Below are 13,582 nucleotides of genomic sequence, written 5' to 3' on the forward strand. Positions count from 1 at the left end.
TTATCAAGTAAAATATCATATAAAATAACAATAAAAATTAGGCTCTTATTTTTCAGTTAGTAGGGCGTGTGAAAACCCTCTCTGATGATTTTACTGCCTCCCTCCTGATAGATGATGGGAAGGAAAAGCACTAAGATCTTCTAAAATCTCAATTTATGTTCCAAAATAAGTACCTCAATTTTAATGATCATTAAAATGAAACATTAAGCCAAGTGCAAAGTCAGATTGCTGGAGCTTAGATTCCCAGTGAAGCCAGGTACAATAGTGCTTTGCATGTTCACATCGTGTGGAAAGCAAAGTCAAGAAAACCATGAAGCCAAGTAAAACCTAGGCTGCATAGCGAATGCCTATAAAGCCTGGGCTACAGGTGAAGATTATATATCAGGTACAACCAGACAGATTAAAACAGCAGAGGCTGGGTGGTTTAAACACAGGATTTTAGTTACTCAAGGTTCTGGACATTTCACTCTGAGACCATGTAACTAACTTGGAGTTTTGTGAGTGCCATTTCCTGGCTCACAATTACTTTCCCTGGGCATGTGCATATGGTCTTTGCAAAGAATGGGATTTTAGTTGGGTATTAGAAGATATGAATAGAGAGGAGAGGACAAGAAAGTCAGAAAGAAAGAGACAGACAGATATAGAGACAAGATATGTCCTCTTCACATAAGCCACTTAACCTCATTGTCAACACAAAACACTGTTACTTAAGAAGCCAGAATGAGTGATAGCCTTGCCCTCCTCTGTGATATGCTTCTAGCAAAGCATGATGGCTCTGCTGTGGGGTGAAACAGCTGGAAGTAGATGCTCCCATGACCAACCAGATCCTTTCTGCTCTAACGTAAGGGGCTATAGTGTGTAACTCTTCTTTGCCTTCCAATTTGTTGCCCTATGGTGTATGTAACCTCAGTAAAAGCTGATGTTGTACTACTTAATGCTCCCTTGGACATCATAAAACCATGTAAATCATTACTTTTATCTGTCAAAAACCAATAAAGCTCATAAAATTAAGTAATGCATGAAAATTTCATAGGCATTAATATCACACTCTTTGAAATTTATCCTAAGAGAACTAATTGCTTATTGCCTTCCTTTTTACACAGAAAATGATAAATTGAAAGTTTGGATAGAAAATGTACTCCCATTAAAAAGTCAGTTCATAAATGGGATGCTCTTCTCAAACAGTATCAATGTATAACATAAAATTAAATGATTATTTTGAATTGTGTAGCGTCTTCATGGTTTATAAAGTCTACCAACTCAGGAAGCAGAGAGTGGAGAGCTATGGTAATAATTCTGAAATTATGTGGAAGAGAAATGATCATACTTTATGAAATTTTTAGTAGAACTTTCTGATTACAATGCTTCTTGATTAGTAGCAATAAACAAGCAGAACCTAGGATCTTTGGTCAGAACTGTACCCTCCCTGACTCACACAGTAGGTCCCCTCAGAAAAGGGAACATTGGGAGGTGTCTTTAGTTAGATGATATCACTGAATTGGACCCTTTAATGGATTAGATTAAGAGATCACAGAACTCTCTATCCTCCTCTCCCACTATATGTAGTGAAAAGAAGTCCAGCCACCAACCAGGGACAGTCCTCACTGGTTCCCACCCAAGCTGCTACTCCAATCTTAGACTCCCTACCAGACAGAACAAGACATTAGCTTTCTCTCACTTAAAGATGACATATAGAAAAGGCCTATCTCTTCTGCTGGGTTTCTGCTCCTTTGGAATCCATATGCATGTACCTATCTTATACAGTTCCACTGATAGACTGAAATTTAATAAGGTACCTCTAAAGTAATTGTGCTCAAATTGGAACACTTTTAGATACATTAGATATCTAGTAATTTATGTAGGCTGCTCCTGACATCTACTGTTCAATTGGAAGATGCTGTTGAAACCCTATCACATGCAGAAGAGCCAATCACTCTAGAATGATGATAGTATTGTTGAGGTGACATTGAAAAGATGACTATTGGAAATGGCTGAAAAATAAACATTTACAATTCTCTTTTCTGTACCAACACTAATTGACCACTGATTAACTCTGTACAATGGATGAAACTATCAAGGTAGATGTGCCCAAATAATCTTGATCGTCAATAATATTATATTAAGAGATACCTGGGAGATTAGTTAGGTATATTGCTATGTGTATTTGAAGGATTTTCTAAGAAGGATTACACCACAGTAGCCATGTTCTAATGAAGTATGTAGTCAATGGATACATTCAAAATTTGAAAAGTATATTTGAGGTAGCAAAACTACCACAATGGCAGGCAGGTGGTATAGAAGAAGAGAACCACTGGGAGGGCAATGTTGAAGGGTGTATCTTTCCTTCATCCATGATGTTTTGCCCTGCAATAGGCTTAAATCAATGAAACCATCTGAGCAGGGACTGAAAATACAGAAGTCATGAGCCAAAATCTTCCTTCCTTAATTTTTTTCCCTCTCAAGTATTTGTTACAAAAATGAAAATTCTGAATAGCAGTAGTCAACTAAAGAAATACAATTACAAAAGAAAACATTATTAATCTATGTTTTTAATGAAATAATTACTTACAAATTTATTCTGAAATATATCGGTAGATGAATTTGTTTATAATAATATTAGTGGTCAAGAAATAAAAAAGACCTGTGCAATAACTTATGAAGTATTGTGCTGTTAATCTGTATGATAATAAATAGCAAATTATCAAATGTCACAAATTAGCATTCTGTAGTTACTAACACCTGTAATGTCTGTTCCTGGGACACTAAAGTATGACAATTTCATGACTTCAAGGTCAGAAATAGATGTATAGGAAATTCTAAGCCAAAGTAGGGTACAGCCTGAAACAATGTCTCAAACAAACTAATGCAAACTGAAAATAAAAACAGTTGCTTGCTTTCAAAACCAGAATCACTTTGGCCATAGCTTCCATTGATTGCAGCAGTTTGTAAAGTCCTGTGTGTTTGTGTTTGGACCCTGGATCAAGGGACTGAAGTACATATTTTATACATTAAAGCAGACCTGGCCTTCAGGTACTCTCAGCATCCCTCATTCCCTACCTGCCATACCTGCCCTGAATTCTGACCTACATCTTGTGATTTTTGTGCCTCTCTCTTTCTCAGTCTCGGTCTCTCGGTTTCGGTCTCTTGGTCTTGGTCTCTAAGTCTCAGCTCCGTCTCCATCTTCCGTCTCCATCTCCGTCTCTGCCTCTCTTCTCTTCTCCCCTCCCCTCCCCTCCCTTCTCCTCCCCTCTCCTCTCTTCTCCTCTCCTCTCTCTGCTTTCTCTCCTCCTCCCCTTCCTCCACAAGGCGACTCCCCGGAACTCAGTTCTGTGGTCAGTGAGCCCAAGAGCAGTTTCACAATAAAATTGCCTTTAATATAATTTAATCAGGTTTGAGTTGGCTCATTTCACCAAAGTTGAAGAAATATTTCATCACTGTGCACTTGGGTACCTCATGAAATCTTCAGATCTAGTTTGAATTGTTTTTTTCTTTTTAACATGTTTCCCTAAATCATCACACCTTCTTTCTTACCTTTGAAACATCCTTTTACCAAAACAAATTACACTGCAAAATGTAACATCATTCCTTTGTTAAAACATTCTGCATGTTTATGTAAACTGTGCAGCCCCAGACATTGAAATGGTGCCATGATTGTTACTTTGGAAAATTTCAAGGATAAGTAGCCAATTTAGACAAGCCCTGTTTTTGGAGGGAGGGGCATTGAATTATTGTAATCATAGTTGTAGAATTGGCTCTGGAAGCAATGATTTTCTTTCTCATTTCACTGAACAAAGGAAGGTCTGCTTCTTGGTCATTATATGTCTTAAATCTGTTCAAACAGATGTTAAGAAGAAAAATGAACAATCTTTTTTTTTCTGAGGTAATTATTGAAAATAAATGCTCTCAGTCAAAGTGACTGAACAGATAATCTTAACAGATAATAGCTAATAATAGCTAATAACAGATCTTGTTATTTAAGATTGATCACTCAATTTTATAATAGGTAATTGTACTTGATATTTGCTAAATGAATAGATACTTTTCTATGGTATGCCCTGCAAACAAAGCATGGTTACAATATATGTCTAGAGAATCAGGGATCACATATCTTGCATATCAAATATTTAGATCATAAATCATAACAGCAGCAAAATTATGAGATAGCAAAAAAAATTTTTATGGGGTCAGTCATGAGGAAGTGCTTTAAAGGGTCACAGCAATAGGAAAGGTTGATAACACATGACCTTGAAGAATATGTTAAACATACACTTTTGTATTATGTAATACAAAATACATTGATATAGTCAACTGTTAAATCGTGTTATAATATGTGTTTAACTGGTACTTATTTTGTAACACTGATAATGTTTCAAGAGTGTTTTCTACAGTATTATATTTATTTTGCTAGTATCTTAAGAATTCTTGATGGGTTAACATTCTTGATTTAATTTATATCTTATGATTCTATGATTTTTATTTACATCCAGAGTACTAATATTAATTTTAAACTGCTTCTCCTAAATTAAAACATCTAGAAAAGCAATGCCTATTTTTCTTCTTCATAGCAAACATACTATTATGTACTAAGCTTTTGATTCCTAATATGTCTTTATAACAATCTCATCACCAAAATAAACTATAGATATGTTGTATTTTGTGAGAGTTGTGCATTAATTGAAAACCTACAATAGATTGACAAAAAGCTATAGTTTGTAATTGTGAAAATAAATGTAAAACCTGCTTAGTTTGCAAGAATTATAAATGCCTTCTTTTATATTGTAAGGTTTTCTCTCTATGCATTTCATTGAGGACGGAAATCGCACAGTGTACAAAATGTAATGTGGCCTTAGCCTTTATGACTATAGATACAACTGGAATATTTCATCATTTTCTAGAAGTATGTAGGATTACTGTACATGTAAAACACCATTTCTTTTCTTTATGTCACCAAAGAACTACAGCTTTCATTACTTAAGGATGATAAAATTGACAGTCATATTAAATCACTCATCAGACAGAAATAATAATATCAGTGTCAATAGATAAAGATTTATGGCAAAAACCCTGAAAGTAAGTAACTGCTTCAGCCAATCACTTACCAGCTCTGCCTGAAGCTGAGAAATGAGCTCATCCCTGTCCTTCAGTTGTAGCCTCAGCATCGAGCATTCATCTCTTGTTATATCCTACAAAACACCAAAGAAAACAGAGAATGTGCTCAGCCCTCTTGCTTTGCTTTTCACAGAAAGGTCAACTTCGCAAAGGGAAATAATTGCGTGTGATAATGACACTAGGTTTTATCTATGATGTGATATTCCCTTTCATACTTCTAAATTGCAAAAGTAAAGAAAAGCCTATGTGACTATTACTATGCTGCATACATCATGTATATTTCTCCATATACATTTTAAAACAGAAGTTAAAAGTGTTTCTTTTGGAATGTATTTGTCAGCATTGAGGGGCTTTAGAAGAAACAGGGACATTGTTATTATTTCTTTCATCTTTTCTGGGTGCACACAATCAATGTAATAGTACTAATTATACTCTACAAGAGTTACTTTTGTTCTCTTGCTATAATTTAATGTTACTCTTAAATCACAGCTGTGCTCCACTCTCATCATCAGTGGTGGGCCTAGAATAATTCACTAGTCCCTTTCACTAGGATTCACTACAGTTTAGATATTCTCAATGTGAAAGCACATTCAGGTTCTATATCAATATCCAGGGTACCTGTAATTTTGTGTTAATAGTTTTCAGATACATCCACACATTACAGAATTCTCTTTTCAAAATTTGTAATCATGAATACACCTGATCAGAATCTCAGCACTGTGTGTGGATAGGCCAGCTTCTCATTCACTCAGCATTCTTGCCCAGACCTCTACTCATCATCCCCATCACCCTAAGAGGACACACTTCAACGCTCCTCGTATCTACTCACTGAACCAAATTAGTACTCATGCTCTATTCTTTGCTTTCTTAGTATTTCTGACTTGATTGTGTCTAAAGATGCACATGGTGGTTTGAATAAAAATAGACTTCATAGGCCCATAGAGTGTGGAACTATTAGGACTTGTGGACTTGTAATATGTGTGGCATTGCAGAAAGAAGTGTATCTCAGTCACTTTTGCTGCCTGTGGATTCAGACGTAGAACACTCAGCTCCTTCTCCAACACTATGCCTCTGCATAATGTGCTGCAGGAGGAAGTTTTTCTGGTGAAGGCTGAACAAGACACTGACCTATGAGTGTAGCAAAATACAATTAGGAGTCATTTTATCGCTACATTGTTTGTTTTTTTTCTTCTTTTTTTTTTAAAGATCAGTATTATTTTTTTTTACCGTAGATTCATGGACTATACAGTTTCAGATACATCATCACTGAAATAGTGACTGATATGTGTTCCATCTCATGGAGTAGGCTTTGAGTCAAATCAGTTATTGGTTGATTATTCCCACAAGGTTTTTGCCACCATTTTCCTAGAATATCTTGCAGGTAGGACACCATTGTCAATAATGTTTACTGGCTTCATGTTTACATTTCTCTTTTAAAAAAATTATTAGATATTTTCTTCATTTATATTTCAAATACTACCCCCAAAGCTCCCTATACCCTCCTCCTTATCTTTTGATAGCATATAGACTACCTTCCTGTAACAAAGATGCTGAAACATAGAGGTAGAGAGTCTACATACGCACCAGCTCAACTATTCCCTGTTAGTTGTGTAGGTGTTGACCTCAGTAATGGGGTATTATTGTTAATTTGTGGAGAAACTGATAGTATTGGCAATAGCCTAGGGGTTTTTTTGTTTTGTTTTGTTTTGGGGTTTTTTTTTTTTGGTTTTTTTTTTTTTTTTTAATTTCCCCTGGGGCCCCATTGGCCAAGAAACCATCTAGATATAACACAGTCCAAGTACTGGAAACTTCATTTGGTGAGACATAGTCAGTTGTGACTGTGTTCCCTCCATTCTCTGGAGGTTTAATTTAGATCAGTTTTATATGTGTATATATGTTTTAAGAAGTTTCTACTCTATTACTTTTGTCTTTCTCACAGATAATCAAACCCTTTGATGCCATCTGCATATTGAGAATAATTCAAGGTTTTGATTTCCAGCTACCTTAAAAATGATTCTTAAAACTAAACTGAAATATGAAACACTTGTTGTTAGATTTTTTTCCTTTCATCAACATCCTTTTTCCTCAGAATATGTACTATTATATGACAAATCTTGAAAGTTACTTATCCATTACTTACTGAACAATTAGATGAAGTGTCCTGCATCAGCATCTAAACCATATGTCATTTCATATGAAACCTGAAACGTGAACTTGTTTCCCACCCTCCTTGGGCTTTCCATTTGCTTCAGTGCTTCATTGTATAACTAGCTCATTAGTGTGTCATTAGCACCACGCATAGTATTTGACACTTACAAAATGCTCAATTCATGTTTCCTTCTTATAAAGATGGAAAACAAACACAATATGCATTAGGAGTATACACATTTCCTCTTACTCTATATCTGACCTAACAACAAACACAATATGCATTAGGAGTATACACATTTCCTCTTACTCTATATCTGACCTAACAACAAACACAATATGCATTAGGGGTATACACATTTCCTCTTACTCTATATCTGACCTAACAACAAACACAATATGCATTAGGAGTATACACATTTCCTCTTACTCTATATCTGACTTAACAACAAACACAATATGCATTAGGAGTATACACATTTCCTCTTACTCTATATCTGACCTAACAACAAACACAATATGCATTAGGAGTATACACATTTCCTCTTACTCTATATCTGACCTAACAACAAACACAATATGCATTAGGAGTATACACATTTCCTGTTACTCTATATCTGACCTAACAAGAAAATATCTCAGGGACAACCTGAAATAGGATTCTGTTATTTTATGATGCATTTTACTTTCTCTATGGTGAGAAATACTATATAATTCTAATTTATCTATAGGCCTTGATTTTTCTGATGACTACTATTAAGAGTTTCCTTTGTATTACTGTGATAAACACTGGCAACTTGGAGAAGAAAAGCTTTATTCCAACTACAATTTAGTCTATCAGCAAGGGAAGTCAAGCAGGATCCTAAATGTTAGAACTGAAACAGACTCGTGGAGGAATGCTGCCTGCTGTCTTGCTCCCCATGGCCTCCTCAATTTTCTTTCTTATAAATGCCAGGACCTCCTACCCAGGTATACCAACACCGACAATGGACTGAGCCACCTCACATTCATAATTAATAAACAGAATACACCATCCACATCCCTACAAGCAAGTCTGCTAGAGTCATTCCTCAGATGATGTTCCCACTTCCCAGGTGACTCTAGGTTGTACCAAGTTAACAAACCTGACCAGTATAGACATATTAACTAGTATAGCCATATTACCTAGTATAGCCATGTCAACTAGAGATGCTGTGATCTTCTAGGTCTCCCACACATCCGGGTTTCATAGACAGTTTATCCTCATTCACTTTACAATTATTTCTAGATATCACTCCCAGGAGCAGAAAGCTCAAGTTGTTTCTCATTTCAGTGGGAAAGTTAACACCACTCAGGAGCATGTAAAACAGCAATCATGATTTTTTACAGTCAAATAGATCAAAGGTCAAATACTTGTACCAGATCCCAGATCACGTTAATAGTTATATATTTCTGTATCTAGTAGTTAACATATGTTAACTCTCTGGAAATCCCTGTGGGTGTTGAAAATCACACTAGGCTAGAAGCTCTCTGTTGTCAAACACTGTATTATTACTACTTATCCTTATCAAACTTCTATAATATTGCCTCTAAAGGAAGTTAAGACTCTGCAGGAAATAATAGACTATCACATTTTCTCTTCTGGAACTAAATACTGAGATGAATTTAAGCATGCTAAAGGTTTAGAAGAGAAGAGGAAAGGGTAGCTGAGAAGAAGCAGAAAAGTAAAGACTTGCGAGAAAAGCACAGCCATATTTCACAGTGAACATCCATCAGTTAATTACTACTTTCTGAACTCTGCAAACGTATGACAGGGTTTATCTACTGTGGCCAGTAGGTTGACTCTTGATCAGTCAGTGGGTAGCGAGTGCCTGAAGCAGAACTAGAGCCCAGCTAATGCTCTCTGAGTTTAGTCTTTGTTTTAGACTCTCTAGTGATGACCTTGGATATCACTGAGAGCCCACTAGATGCTAATGAAATAATGGTTAAATGGAGTCAATTGACCAAAGGCCTTGCAGCTCACAGCAAGTCTTCTGGGATTCAGCAGGTTTCTTTTCTTTTCTTTTTTCTTTTGTTTCATTAGACATTTTCTTTATTTACATTTCAAATGTTATCCCCTTTCCTAGTTTCCTCTGAAAATCCCCTATTCTTTTCCCCCTCCCCCTACTCCCCAACCCACTCACTCCTGCTTCCTGGCCCTGGCATTCCCCTATACTGGGGCATAAAGCCTTCACAAGACCAAGGGCCTCTCCTCCAATTGATGGCTGACTAGGCCATCTTCTGTAACATATGCAGCTAGAAACACATGTCCCTCCATGTATTTTCTTTGATTGGTGGTTTAGTCCCAGGGAGCTTTGGGGGTACTGGTTAGTTCATATTGTTGTTCCTCCTATAGGGCTTCAAACCTCTTCAGCTCCTTAGGTCCTTTCTATAGCTCTACTGGGGACCCTGTGCTCATTTCAATGGATGACTCTGAGCATGCACTTCTGTATTAATCAGGCACTGGCAGGACCTCTCAGGAGACAGGTATATTAGGCTCCTGCCAGCAAAATCTTGTTGGCATCTGCAATAGTGTCTGGGTTTGGTGGTTGTTTATGGGATGGATCCTCAGGTGGGGCAGTCTCTGGATGGTCATTCCTTCAGTCTCTTCTCTGGACTTTGTCTCTGTAACTCCTTCCATGGGTATTTTAATCCCCCTTCTAAGAAGGATTGAAGAATTTTTGTGGTGGTGTTCATGATCAACCGTAGCTTTTAGCAATTAATTAGCATTTTGTTGATTTATTATTTTAATATTGTAGGTTTGACTCTTTTTTGCTCTTTGGAAGTTATAAAGAACTTTGTCTTTTCAAAGATATGCAACTATCAAAAAGCCCCAGACTTTATTCTGGTAGAAATTTCTCAAGATGTTTACAGACTCACAACTTTAAAACCGATAAACATAATAATTCATTTAGAGGAAAGAGATATATAACATGAGTTCAAAACCATATTGATGGATAAAGTGGTTGGACTTAATATTCTTAGTTTACTCATCAATATTGAATACAGTGTGATATCCTTAACTGGCAACATCACCAAGGAAGCCTGCTCTCACACTGCTTGATTCTCCCTAAGGCTTATTGACTTGCTTGCCCAATTAAATAAGATGTGAGTGGCACAGGCATGACTAGCTCAAGAAAATTCTCTTTCCATAGTGATCTTTTAAAAGTCTTCCTGTCATGTTGTATAAAGAATTGAACTGAAATGCCATCCAGAGAATGCCCTGCCTGGGGATCTGTACTGGCTAGTTTTGTATCAACTTGACACAAGCTGGAGTTATCACAGAGAAAGGGGCTTCAGTTGAGGAAATATCTCCAGGAGATCCAGCTGCAAAGCATTTTCTCAACTAGTGATCAATGGGGGAGATCCCCTTGTGGGTGGTGCCATCTCTGTGCTGGTAGTCTTGGATTCTATAAGAGAGCAGGCTGAGCAAGCCAGGGGAAGCAAGCCAATATAGAACATCCCTCCATGGCTTTTTTACTTTTTGACCTGCTTGAGTTCCAGTGCTGACTTTCTTTAGTGATGAACAGCAATCTGGAGTTGTAAGCTGAATAAACCCTTTCAACCCCAATTTGCTTCTTTTTTTTAAAAGATTTATTTATTTTTATTATATGTAAGTACACTGTAGTTGTCTTCAGACACTCCAGAAGAGGGAGTCACATCTCATTACAGATGGTTGTGAGCCACCATGTGGTTGCTGGGATTTGAACTTCGGGCCTTTGGAAGAGCAGTCGGGTGCTCTTACCCACTGAGCCATCTCAAAAGCCCCCCAATTTGCTTCTTGGGCATGATGTTTGTGCAGGAATAGAAACCCTGACTAAGACAGGATCCATCCCATATATAGTCACCAAGCATGGACACTATTGCAGATGCCAAGAAGTGCTTGGTGACAGGAGCCTGAGATAGCTGTTTCTGGGGAGGCTCTGCCAGAGCATGACAAATACAGAGGCAGATTCTTGCAGCCAACAATTGGACTGAACACTGGGTCCTCAATAGAGGAGTTAGAAAAAGTACTGCAGGTGCTGAAGGGGTTTGAAACCTAATAGGAAGAACAAAAATATCAACCAACCAGACCCCGGCCCCCAGAGCTCTTAGGAACTAAACCACCAAGCAAAGAGTACACATGGAAGGACCCATGGCTCCAGCTTCATATTAGAGCAGAGGATGGCTTTATAGGGGATCAATGGGAGGAGAGGCCTGTGGTCCTGTGAAGACTCTATGCACCAGTGTAAGGCAATGTCAGGGCCAGGAAGCAAGAGTGGGTAGTTTGGTGAACAGGGGCAGGGAGGATGGGATAGGGGGTTTTCGGGAGGTGGGTGGACTGGGAAAGGGGATAACATTTGAAATGTAAATAAAGAAAATAGCCAATAAAAATAATTGAGTAGTTACAAGTAGATAAATTGATATGAATGAAGTTCTTCCACCAACAGTAGGCAAGTTGCCATAGAATAACCTGCATCAATTAAGAGCTGTGAGACCTCAAGCCAGAAAAAGCCTCATGGGTGTGCAGCCCTAGCTCATCTCTGCCTGAGAAACCGAAGCTACACTTGTCCATTGCATCACTCTCTGTCAGCAGCTCTTAACCTGTGGGTTCTCACTCCTTTGTAGGTAGTATCAGATATCCTGTATGTCAGATATCTGCATTACAATTCATAATGGCAGTACAATTACAATTATGAAGTAGCAACAAAAATAAGTTTTTTTGTTTGTGAGTTACCACAATATGAGGAACTGTATAAAAGGGTCACACTGTTATGAGTGTTGAGAAACATTGCTCTAAATGGTTTAATTATAACATTATGAACAAACAAAATAGCATTTTTAGCTGCAAAGTTTTAAGAGCATCTATTATTAATAACATCATTATTATTATCATTATTATTATTATAGATTCCTACAGAATCCAGACAAACTCTCAGTAGTCACATTCGAGTTAATGTGCATGGTGACTCAGGATTGTACAATACATGCTATTAGTGATTTAGTGTTATTATTGTTACTATAGTGACTATTGCATGATTTTAAGTTTTGATTTTCTTGATTTAACTTACCTCCATCCTTCTTTTTCCATAAAATTGCAAATTGAAAGCTAGATTATCAGAAATTTGGAAAATGTGTCCTAAATTACGTTTTGAATTGAATCTTACATATTATATATTCTTGCCTACTATTAGAACCCCCTAATATTTTAATACTTATAGAAAATAATGCAAACAAAATTGTTTCAAAAAACAAAAGGCAAGTAAAAACTGTAAGTCATCTTTGAAGTGGTCTGTTGCTAAAATTAGAAATTCAAACAAATAAATCAGATAAGTTGTAATTCCCCATGATGATTCTTAATGTAAATATTTGAACATAACTGTTTTCTAGCAGTTAAAATGCTACTTCAGATTTGTATGAGTTAACATGATCTGTTTGTATATAAACTTCTTGTCTTCTGTCCAGGTTTTATTTTACAACAATACAAGCCTTTTTCTGCATTGTAACAAGGAGTACAAAAGACAAAATTAATGACACAGACAATTTCATTGAGCCAATGGAAACAGAATGTTATGAGAAAGTGAAAAAAAAAAAGGTGGAAACAACAGAAATATGCCACGGTGGAGAGCAAGCGTGAGCTTAGAGAACATAAGAACACAAAGGGGACTTGGTTCTCTCTGCTCTCTCTTGGGTCTACTGTCCTGTAGGGCTGCATATGTGCTTCCCAGTGAGGTCACTAGTGAAAGAAAATGATAAGAACAGTTATCCTGGGTCTATAGGAGCAGTTCCGCAGACATGGAAGATAGGGAAGAAAAAAAAAAAGAAAACAAAACAAAACAAACACCTCAGCATTTAACTCTTGACTAATTTTAAATAATTAAAATCAATATTCAACTTACTTTAGTACTGACAACCAACATGAGATCATGAAAAATTTAAAAAGTTAAGTAATTGCTTATACATCTATTGAAGTGATAATCTAACATTCAGAATGTGTGATTTTTATCTTTGAGTACTTTTACATAGAAATATGAAAATAAAATTAATATTTTATATTTTCATGAATATATTACAGATTGAACACAGTTAACCTAATAATCTGAAGTCTGAAATCCTAAAAAATATAAAAATTTTTGATACTACAATGAAAAAATTCCACATCTGAAGTGCTTGTACTGCATTCACTTTAACACACAAAGCTACCCTAGGAGTGTGCACAAGGCCATATGAAATACAAATGTGTTTTGTGTTTAAACTTGGGTCTCATCCCACAGATATCTCATTCTATACATGCAAATAAAAATGTAGAAATATCATAATCAGAATG

At 36.6% G+C, this 13,582-nt stretch overlaps 1 protein-coding gene across 4 annotated transcripts in view; it reads right to left on the reverse strand.

The window, feature by feature from the left end:
- Window positions 1–13,582, reverse strand: part of Ccser1 (coiled-coil serine rich protein 1) — a 1,169,843-nt gene that overhangs the window by 642,425 nt on the left and 513,836 nt on the right. For all 4 annotated transcript variants that reach the window (XM_029478490.2, XM_021165504.3, XM_085840568.1 and 1 more), the window contains exon 8: window positions 5,100–5,183. In XM_029478490.2, coding sequence (XP_029334350.1) covers window positions 5,100–5,183 — 84 coding nt within the window. The remainder of the gene's footprint in view (window positions 1–5,099; window positions 5,184–13,582) is intronic.

Source organism: Mus caroli, unplaced genomic scaffold, assembly GCF_978045245.1.
Source record: "Mus caroli unplaced genomic scaffold, Mus_caroli_1 scaffold_7, whole genome shotgun sequence".
Taxonomy (NCBI): Eukaryota; Metazoa; Chordata; class Mammalia; order Rodentia; family Muridae; genus Mus; species Mus caroli.